We start from the raw sequence: 11,282 nt of genomic DNA, 5'->3' as shown, positions 1-11,282 counted from the left end.
TAAAATGCACAAGGTGGCAACATTCATGCGTAAAATGTTTCGGTAGTCCCATATATCAAAATAAATTAAGCTTAATAAATATTAAGAGCGAACTTGCACCGAATCAGTACAATTTGACAGTTTCCGAAGGGAAACAACAGTATTGTAGCACTCTTTAAAAGGAAGCAGTAAATGTAATCCATTCAAATTGTTGGCATGCTCGCAAAACAAACTCGCGCTGGTGTATATTATGTAAATACAGATGAAAGAAATGAATAATTTGTTGACATTCAAGTTAGTTGCTGTTGATTTCTGAGGTCAACAGAAGGAAATGACATGCAAGTCGCAGAGGGAAACGTAACAATCAAACTGCTGCGCTGGGAGTTGCTAGCATGCACAGTTGAAAAATAATATATTTTATTTTGCAAAAAAGAAACACTCCATCCCACCTCACCCCCGAAAAAATAAAACACACACAATCAAGAGGAATTTCAGAAATCTTTGGAAAAAAAAACCAACACTAAAGATGATCTGAGTAAGTGCACAGTGCACGAGAGTCCAGCCCGGGGCATTTCGAGCTGCTGCCGCCGCGCGCAGGAAATGGAACGGGAGCCATATTTGGAGGCGGCCGACTGACGGCACACACAGAGAGAGTGAGAGAGACACAGACAGAGAGGTGTTGCTGTTGCTTCGGAGTTCTCCTTGTCTCGGTCTATCTCGGGGGGCATTGGCCACCCATACCGGTCAGAGAGGGAGTGCGATGAGCTCGCAGGGTCGTGCGAGTGCCAGCGGGGATATCCTGCGGAAGAACCCTCAATTGGATTTCGAGTTGATCCAGAGGGTCGGCAGCGGCACCTACGGCGATGTCTATAAGGTCAGTCTGTCTGTCTGTCTGTGTGTGTACGTGCGCGCGGGCGGCTTTACCCACTCCGAGCCTGGGCAGCCGTTACTGGCGGCGAGTCCGAGGCTGGGCAAGCGGCCTTTCCACGCCGGCGTGTCTCAGCTGCCACCCCACTTCCCCTCTCCCTTGCCCTTTCCGCAGTGTGTGTGTGTGTGTGTGGCGGCAGCGTGGTGCCTAGACTGGAATTGCTCACTAAAACCAGTTGGACACAGGCGAGCGGTCCAGCTCCAGCAGCCACAATTTGGCAAACAGTAGTTTTCCTTTTAAGAAAAGGACAGTAGCTTCGGCTCAAAGTTCGGTTTCAGTAAGTACAAAAATAATTGGATTGCCGAGCTACGGTATTACCATGGTTGAATGTTAGCCTGTTTTAACGGCTAGATGGATGATGAAACAAAAAGTCTTCTTTTCCAAAACATACTTACTCACCTGGTGAGTTTCTTCTTGAACTAGGAGGTGGCATTTAGTTGGCAGCCTTGACGTACACGTTCTTCCTCCAAATATTCCGATAGCCAAAACTATCTTGTCTGCCCTAATCGCAGCAGGTATTTCAGAAGTACCTTTTTAAAGTGATCTAACTCGACTTCTGTCATTTTGAGTCGTTCACTGCTTGTTTTGTTGAGAGTTACTCATAAGTAAATGGAATAGGATGCTTTTACCGCATTCTTCAAAATGTACCTTTTTCAATGTTTATTCTGTGCGGTGAGACTGAAGCGCTGTTAGAGAGAAGAAAGTTCTCTTAGGTCTGGTGATTGTGAAAACAAATTTAGCAGGTAACGGGAATTAATGTTAATTGTGATAGTCAGCAGGTCTGGCAACATCTTTGGGAAGAAAACAAAGTTAACGTTTCCATTCCAGTAATTCATAATCAAAACTGTTCTGTATCAACAGTCACTGGACTTGAAAAGTTAGCAATGGTTCTTTGCTTTCTCCTAGTAGTTCCTGAATCAACAGAAGGGTAGTATTCCATATTATCTAATGCTCAAATAGTGCTCTTTTAAAAATTTTATCTAATTGGAAGTAGTCACAATAGTTTGGTGTTTGGGATTTGAGGATGAACCACTTCACTGCCGAAAGTTGTGGTTTGGTTCAAGATTAGATGTCTGAACAGTCTGTCAACAGGTGGTTTAGAGGGAATAATGCACACTTCTGATTTCGGCTCATCTTGGTTCTTTTTGTGCTGAGATACATGTGCAAACTTGATGTGATTTTTGAAGTGGGAAAGTGAGAAAGATAGGACCAACTTGAGAAGTATCGACACATCCAAGGACCTTGGAGATGGGGGCGGGGGAAGAGTGTTTGGAAATGGAGTGGTACTTGTAAGGAGAGGGTGAGCAGTGTTTTTGTTGTGCAATTGTCAGAGTTGGCTGTTTGCTTTTACTATGTAAGTAATTTTAGTACAAATTGAAGTAGTATGGTCCACAATTAGAACAACGTGAAGAATGTTCTAGTATATGTTGTACTGAGATGGCTGTTTAGGCAGTATCCTTTAACTATGTTTTTAGCTTAAAATACACAGGAAGATTTGTGCAATATGTTACCATAAATAAATCAGTGACTAGTAATTATAATTTCCAGTTTCATTGTTAGCCTGTGATCGTTTTATCATACCATCTATTTACCATTACATAAAGATACGTCTACATAGGTTTTAATTGCTTTTGTTTTCAGGTTTTAATAATTTGTTTCTCAATCCAAACTGTGGTAAAATTAATATGTACATAAGGATAACTGTTTAACCGTTTCTTAATCTATACCACAACTTTAAAAAAGAATGAAGCATTAGCCTAAGAAATTATCCTCTTAGTTTACGAGGTTAGTTGCCCTGAGCATAAACATTGATATTCTATAAAGGTCATCATTTGTACACCTTGTATTCATAATACACCCTGTTATCATAATCTAGTGTCTGTGTTTCAAAGGAGCAGTATAAAGAGAATATAATATTGAGTCATGAGGTATTGTTTCAGATGACTGGAATCTGACTTTAGTAGCTTTAGAAAGTAACAGAGCAACTTAGGGAGGGTTTCTAGAGCTTGGTGCTTAGGGAACTGAAAACATGGCTACCAATGATGGAGTGATTGATATTGGTGATTTTCAAGAGACTAAAATTAGAGGGGTGCAAGTGAATCATGGAGCTGGAGGAAATGTATAGAGAGAGATGGAGGCAAGGCTGAGGAGAAATTTAAAAACCAAGGATAAGAATTTTAAAAGCAAGATATTGCTTGCAAACCAAATTCAGAGGCCACAGTTGATGGGGAAATGGGACTTCTTACAAGTTAAAACATAGGCAGTAGTGTTTGGAATGACCACATGTTCGGGATAGAAGATGGTCAAGTGATATTGCGAGACTATTAATCCATAAAACCCAGCTAATGTTCTGGAGACCCACGTTTGCATCCCACCAAAGCAGATGGTGGAATTTGAATTCAAAAATTTTTTTAAAAAGTCTGGAATTAAGAATCTACTGATCACTGTGAAATTGTTGCTGACTGTCGGAAAAACCCATCTCGTTCACTAATATCCTCCAGGGAAGGAAATTAGCCACCCTCACCTGGTCTGGCCGACATGTGATTCTAGACCCACAACAATGCGGTTGACTCACAACTGGCCTCTGAAATAGCCTAGCAAGCCACTCAGTTGTACCAATTGCTACAAAGTCTCAAGGAAATGAAACTGTACAGATCACCTGGCATTGACCTTGACACTGGAAAAGACAAGGACGTGAACAGTCCTGTTGATTCTGCAAAGTCCTCTTCACTAACATCTAGGGGTTGGTGCCAAAATTGGGAGAGCTGTCTCTCAGACTAGTTGAGCAACAGCTTGACATAGTCATACTCACAGAATCATACCTTACAGACAATGTTTCAGACACCACCATCTCCATCCCTGGATATGTCCTGTCCCACCAGCAGGACAGCCCCAACAGAGCTGGTGGCACAGTGGTATACAGTCAGGAGGGCCTTGCTGAAGGAGTCCTCAACATTGACTGTGGACCCCATTATTCTCATGGCTTCGGGTTAAACGTGGGCAAGGAAACCACCTGCTGATTTCCACATACCATCTTCCCTTAGTTGATGAATCAGTACTCTTCAATGTTGAACGACACTTAGAGGAAGCAGTGAGGATGGCAAAGGCACAAAATGTATTCTGGGTGGAGGATTTCAATAGACAATAGGTGCTGGAGTAGTCCATTTGGCCCTTCGAGCCAGCACCACCATTCATTATGGCTGATCATCCACAATCAGTATCCTGTTCCTGCCTTATCCCCATAACCCTTGATTCCACTATCTTTAAGAGCTCTGTCGATCTCCTGTCTCGAAAGCATCCAGAGAGTTGGCCTCCACTGCCTTCTGGGGCAGAGCATTCCATATATCCACCACTCTCTGGGTGAAGAAGTTTTTCCTCAACTCTGTTCTAAATGGCCTACTCCTTATTTTAAACTGTGTCCTCTGGTCCTGGACTCACCCATCAGCAGAAACATGCTTCCTGCCTCCACAGTGTCCAATCCCTTAATAATCTTATACGTCTCAATCAGATCCTCTGTCATCCTTCTAAATGCAAGAGGTTACAAGCCCAGTTGCTCCAATCTTTCAACATGTGATAGTCCTGCCATTCCGGGAATTGACCTTGTGAACCTACGCTGCACTCCCTCAATAGCAAGAATGTCCTTCCTCAAATTGGGAGACCAAAACTGCACACAGTACTCCAGGTGCGGTCTCACCAGGGCTCTGTACAGCTGCAGAAGGACCTCTTTGCTGCTATACTCAATTCCTCTTGTGATGAAGGCCAGCATGCTATTAGCTTTCTTCACTACCTGCTGTAACTGCATGCTTGCTTTCATTGACTGATGTACAAGAACACCTAGATCTCGTTGTGCTTCCCCTTTACCTAACTTGACTCCATTGAGATAGTAATCTGCCTTCCTGTTCTTGCCACCAAAGTGTATAGCCACACATTTATCCACATTAAACTGCATCTGCTATGCATCCGTCCACTCAGCCTGTCCAAGTCACCCTGTATTCTAATAACATCCTCCTCACATTTCACACTGCCACCCAACTTTGTGTCATCAGCAAATTTGCTAATATTACTTCTAATGCCTTCGTCTATATCATTAATATATATCGTGAACAGCTGCAGTCCCAGCACCGAACCTTGTGGTACCCCACTGGTCACTGCCTGCCATTCCAAAAGGGACCCGTTTATCACTACCCACCATCAAGAGTCCTACTGATCGAGCTGGTCAGTTTCCAAAGGACATGGCTGCTAGACTGAATCTGCAGCAGGTAGTGAGGGAAACACATGCTTGACATCATGCTTGCCAATCTGCCAACTGCAGTTGCACCTGTCCATGACAACAATGGTAAAAGTGACCATTGTACATTCTTGGAGACAAAGACCCATCTTCACATTGAAAATAGTTTCCATGGTGTGTGGCACTATCAGCTTGCTAACTGGGACAGACTTCATGCAGATCTAGCAACTAAAGGCTGGGCATCCATGAGGTGCTGTGCGCCATCAACAGCAGCAGAATCTGTAACCTCATGGCCCGGCATATTTCCCCCACTCGACCATTACCAACAAACCAGGGAATCAACCCTGGCTCAATGGAGAGTGCAGGAGGGTGTGCCAGGAGCAGCACCAGGCAAACCTGGTGAAGCCACCAAATAGGACTACTTGCACACCAAACAGCAAAAGTAGGTAAGTGATAGACGCTGCTAAGCAATCCCACAACCAACAGATCAGGTCTAAGCTCTGCAGTCCTGCCACATCCAGTCGTGAATGGTGGTTGACAACTCACTGTAAGAAGTAGCTCTACAAATATCTTCTTCTTCAATGACGGAAGAGCCCAGCATATCAGTGCAAAAGATAAGGCTGAGGCATTCGCAGCAATCTTCAGCCAGAAGTGCGAGTGGATGATTCATGTCTGCCTCCTCCATTGGTCCCTGGCATTACAAATACCAATCTTTAGCCAATTCGATTCACTCCATGAGATATCAGGAAACGGTTGGAAACACTGGATACTGAAAAGGCTACGGGTCTCGACAACATTCCGGCAAAAGTATTGAAGGCTTGTGCTCCAGAACTTGCCGCTCCTCTAGCCAAGCTGTTTCAGTTCTATTGCAACACTGGTATCTACCCAACAATGTGGAAGATTACCCAAGTATGTCCTGTACACAAAGCAGGATGAATCAAACCCGACCAACTACTGCCCCATCAGTGTACTCTCAGTCATCAGTAAAGTGAGGGAAGATGTTGTCAACAGTGCTATCAGCACCAACCTGCTCAATGATGGCCAGTTTGGGTTCCACCAGGCCTCTCAGCTCCTGACCTCATTACAGCCTTAGTTCACACATGGACGAGTGAGGTGAGGTGAGAGTGACAGAAATTGATATCAAGGCTGCATTTGACCAAGTGTGGCGTCAAGGACCCCTGGCAAAACAGGAATCAATGGCTATCAGGGGCACACTCTCCTCTCCAGTGGTTGGAGTCATACCTGACACATAGGAAAATGGTCATGGTTGTGGGAGGTCAGACATCTCGGCAGGAGTTCCTCCTAGGGGTAGCATCTTAGGCCGAACTATCTTCAGCTGCTTCATCAATGACCTTCCCGCGATCATAAGGTCAGAAGTGGGGATGTGCAATCATTGGCGAACAATGTTCAGCACCATTCTTTACTTGAGATAATGAAGCACACCATGTTCACATGCAGCAAGATCTGCACAACATCCAGGCTTGGACTGACAAGTGGCAAGTGACACACAAATGCCACGCTATGACTACCACCAAATAAGCGACAATCTAACCACAGTCTTTTGACATTCAATGGTGTTAACTTCACTGAATCTGACACTATCAACATTTTTGGATGTTATTATTGACCAGCAACTCAACTGGACTCACCACATAAACATAGCAGGTACAAAAGTGGGCCAGAAGCTAGGAATACTGGGGTGAGTAACTCACCACCTGACTCCTCAAAGCCTGACCACCATCTACAAGGCACAAATCGGGAATGTGATGGAATACTGGATGAGCACAGCCTCAACAACAGTCAAGAAGATTGACACCATCCAGGACAAAGCAGCCGGCTTGATTGGCACTACATTCACAAGCATTCTCTCCTTCCACCACCGAAGGTCAGTAGCAGCAGTGTGTACTATGTACAAGATGCACTGCAGAAATTCACTAAAGATCTTCATACAGCACCTTCCAAACCCACAAAAGTTTCTCTCTGAAAGGATAAGGGCATCAGGCAGATGGAAACACCACCACCTCGCTGGTTCAAAAATCCTGAAATTCCCTCCCTAATAGCATTGTGGGTCAACTCAGCAGGAGGAAGGCAGCTCACCACCACCTTCTCAAGGGAAACTAGGGATGGGCAAGAAACGCTGGCCAGCCACTGATGCTCACAACCCACAAATAAATAGGAGGGAAAAAAAAGTTTGAAGGTATGATGGAGATAGTATGCCCTACTGCCTAGACGGTGCTGGTAGACGGATTGTTTTAAAACAATCCGTGTGGGATACAGAAGAAACTAGCCACCTTGTCTTGAGTCGTGTCGAGCAGCTTGGGTGATATTGCAACTGCATTCATCCAAGCAAATGACCATTTATTCCACCATGTTGCTGATTTTTGTGCTTTGTTCATGGTTGAGAGGCTTACTTTGGAAGGTAGGGAATGCTCAACTTCTGACCGAATGTAGTTACAAATAGTATTTAAGGCTGGTAAGCTTCTGATAAAGTAACTCCCAAGATGGTGATGCTAGGACATTGGCCAATTGTACTGCTTTGTATGTATGTCATTGAGATGGACTGTCACTTTTAGAGAAGGTTCCTGATAATAACCAATGTGGCTGCATGCTCTGGTTTGTGTTTGGCCCAGTTTGCTGTGGTATTGTCTCCACACTGCTGTGAGAGATTCAAAGATTTGTTGTGCTTCTGCATCATAAAATCTCACCTGGACTGTATATCTTGGCATCCATTCTTTGCACCCATTCTCTTCTTAGCAATCTCAAGCAGCAGCACTGTCTGACTGCAGTTACAGCACATACTCTAACTTGTCCCTCTTTCTGTTCATTCATTACCTGTGCTCTCACTGAACTAATCTTATTTTAAACACTTACTTGTGGGATTTGGACATCACTGATTGGAATTGCATTTATTCCGTCTCTCAATTGCTGTTGAGAAGGTGGTTGTGAGCTGCTTTCTTGAACCACTGCAGCCCATTAACACTAACACTAAGTTGTTTTGTCTGAGATAAACCTGCTATTGTCTAACAACATTGTTCTTCAAAATTTTTATTATATTCAAGTCCCTTCATGGCCTAGTTGCTCACCTTTTTTTGTTTTTAGTTAATGCTTCAGATCCAAGTGTTCCTTTTTTAATTTGGCCTCTTTGTACTTGTGTTTTTCTTTGTTTTACCTTAGGCACTGGCAGAGTGCCTTCAGCTGTTCACTCCATAAATGCTGGATTCTCTGAACACCTTACTTCTGTACTTGCACTACTTAAAATCCAACTCTTTTGACCAAGTTTTTTTGTCACTCATCATTATTTGTTTTGTTTATCTGTTGTCCAAAAGCACTGTACAAATTCAGATAGTCTGAATTACTCCAGTGTTTGTAAGTAAATTAGTGAGATGCGGAGAATGGTACGTTAGAATGGTACCACTAGACTGGATAAAGTGGCCCTGTGCAGTGCTTTTCAAAGGTCTTGTTGTTGAGATGCATAAGAATTTAAACTGTTGCATAAATTATTGATCATGGAAGAATTTTCTCATTGTAAAATAGAATGTAGGGTAATGAATTTTTCTCTGAACAATGTGAAAATGTGCTATTGCTTATCCTGCATTTGAACACCGGTATATTTATAAATATAGTATGTGCTGTCAGCTTTTTTTTGCTCAAATTAATCCATGCTTTGGCTGTTCTCTAATTAATTTAGAAACAGTAATCAAATTGGACAAATAATGCATAATTCGATTCTAAATGCAAAAGTTGCTACTAAACTTTACAGCCACTGTAAGAGTACTGCTTCATAGTTCATGTTTATTATACCCAGGTTCATATATGCACTAATTGTATACTTGTAGGGCATGATAAGAAGAACTGGTCTCTGTTGTATATTCATAATTATCACTCTGCTCATATCATGAGCAAATAGAAGAAAAGCATCATTTGGCCAGGCAGCATTTCTTGCCCAGAATCCCTAATGACCTCAATGGCAGTTCGAAGTCAACAATGTTAGTATGAGTTACACCTAGTTACATGTAGGCCAGGTAAGGATGGCAAAAAAAACCAAATTACTGGAAAAAAACAACTCCAGCAGGTCAGGCAGCATCTGTGAGGGTGGTGGGGTGGGGTGGGGGAACTCAGCTAACATTCCAGCAACTTGGTTTTTTGTTTGATTTACAGCATCTGCAGTTCTTTTGGTTTTTGTCCAGATAAGGATGGTAGATTTCCTTCCCTAAAGGACACTAGTGAACCAGACTGTCATTTTAGAAAAAGTCGTGGTCACACAATGCTTGCCTGATCCAGCTTTTTTTATTTGAAATTAAAATTTCTTGTGGAATTTGAACTCAACCTGGGGTTTTGTGTTACTCATCAAATGACATTACCTTTACACTGTTAACTCCCTTCTTTGTTTATAATAAGGGAAATATAATCATTGCTTTACTTTTCTTTTATTATCCCTGACTTGCCTCCAAAGCAAAACCAAATGCTCTTGTGAAAAATGGATATTCACATCATGGTTCAAATGAATGTTATGATTATCAGAATTGAATGACTGCTGTGATCATATGGTTTTGAGAATTTTGTTAATTTTAGTCCTATTTGCACTTTATAAATCCTGAGGCTCTTGCCTCAATAGTTGATGTCATGTTGCATACCAAAAATGAATATTTGCAAAATACAGTGCTGTTGCATTTCAAAATTTATGCAGAAATTTTATCACTCAAGTCTACTACTAAGGCCAATGCTATGAAAATGTTTGTCTATTTTGCTTGATTTCATTTGTAAGGCAGAGTACAATTCAAAGTGATAACTTGGCAACCTTTTTTTGTCTTGAAACCTCCATCTTTTTAAGGAAAGAGGCATGTAGGACTTTAATGAAGGGCATTTGGATTGCAGATAGGTTGTCTAATGAATAGAATGCAAAGTTTCTGTATTGGAGTAAGTGGGGAAAAAGTTGTTCTTAATACTCCTGATTTGCTGCCTTGCAACGATTGCCTTGAAAACATTTGAGCCTGCACTTCAGAATTGGGAGTGATTGTAGTGTTTCAGCTGAAAAGTTCATGTGCTTTAGAGATGGAAAATAATTACAATCTGATTCATTTTGTATCAAATTAGATCAGATTTGATAAAACTCTCAAGCATCGTATATGTTATTATGTAACTATCAAATACTGCAATGGTCCTTTGATATAAATAGGTGTTATTGTTTCTCTTTTCTTGAATGATCAACTTTTGTGTTGACACCATTTCAGAGATATTAATTAGACCAGTGTTGGACAGAATATATTGTTGCTGTAGTGTGCGAAATAGGCAATACTTGGCAACTTTGTGATTGACAACAGCAAATTGTACAGTTTGCTCATAGTCATCCAGCATGGAGACAGACCCTTCAACTTAACTTGCTCATGTCCACTGAGGTTACCTAAACTGTACTAGCCCCTTTTTGCCTGCGTTAACCCATAGCGCTCTAAGCCTTTTTTTCTATCCATGTACTTGTCCAAATGTCTTTGAAATGTTGGAATTGCAGTTGCCTCTACCACTTCCTCTGGCAGCTTATCTTCATACATACACCACTGTCTGTAAGGAAAAAACGCTGCCCCTCAGGTCTCTTTTAAATCTTTTCCCTCTCACTTTAAAACCATGCCCCTCTCGTTTTGCAGCTCAATTTAAAAGAAAATTGCTTAATTTTTAAATGTAACTGACTTAAGTTGTGGAAATTTTTACACATAAGTAGACACTTAGCTCACTTGGCCTTGTTTTAAAAGAATTAAACTGTTCAGGCATGTTATGACACCCTGCTGCAGCAGATGCAACTTCACTTCAGGCGTTCTGTCTTGCAGGAGGGACGCTACCACTGTGCCACAAAAGCCCCAGCGAAAAGATAACATTTTCCCAGTGCTTCCGAAAACACTTTGCAATTCCAAATATTAATATTGCAATCCTAGATACCTGCAAAACCAAAGCCAAAATACAACAGTTAAATAGAGTGTCGAAGTCTTCAGTTTTGCCTGTTGAAGGTCAATGATCACAGGAAGATTTGAGAAAAGTTCCTGGGCCCACTGTTACCTGGCCGTAACTTTTTTTTTCAACCAATTTATCAACTGGACTGCACCCAGTACGTCAACCGGCTGCCGTCGCCCCAAGTCCAAAAAGCCCCATAAAGCAGCC

At 42.1% G+C, this 11,282-nt stretch overlaps 1 protein-coding gene across 1 annotated transcript in view; it reads left to right on the top strand.

Annotated features, from left to right (window-relative positions):
* Nucleotides 1-344: 344 nt before the first annotated feature.
* map4k5 (mitogen-activated protein kinase kinase kinase kinase 5) overlaps nt 345-11,282 on the top strand; it is a 155,685-nt gene continuing 144,747 nt past the window's right edge. The window contains exon 1 of the mRNA XM_059649146.1: nt 345-853. Within this exon, the coding sequence (XP_059505129.1) occupies nt 740-853 (114 nt within the window). The 5' untranslated portion in view covers nt 345-739. The remainder of the gene's footprint in view (nt 854-11,282) is intronic.

Source organism: Stegostoma tigrinum, chromosome 10 (assembly GCF_030684315.1).
Source record: "Stegostoma tigrinum isolate sSteTig4 chromosome 10, sSteTig4.hap1, whole genome shotgun sequence".
NCBI lineage: Eukaryota > Metazoa > Chordata > Chondrichthyes > Orectolobiformes > Stegostomatidae > Stegostoma > Stegostoma tigrinum.
Note: the sequence above shows the minus strand (reverse complement) of the source record. Positions and strands in the feature narration are given on the sequence as shown.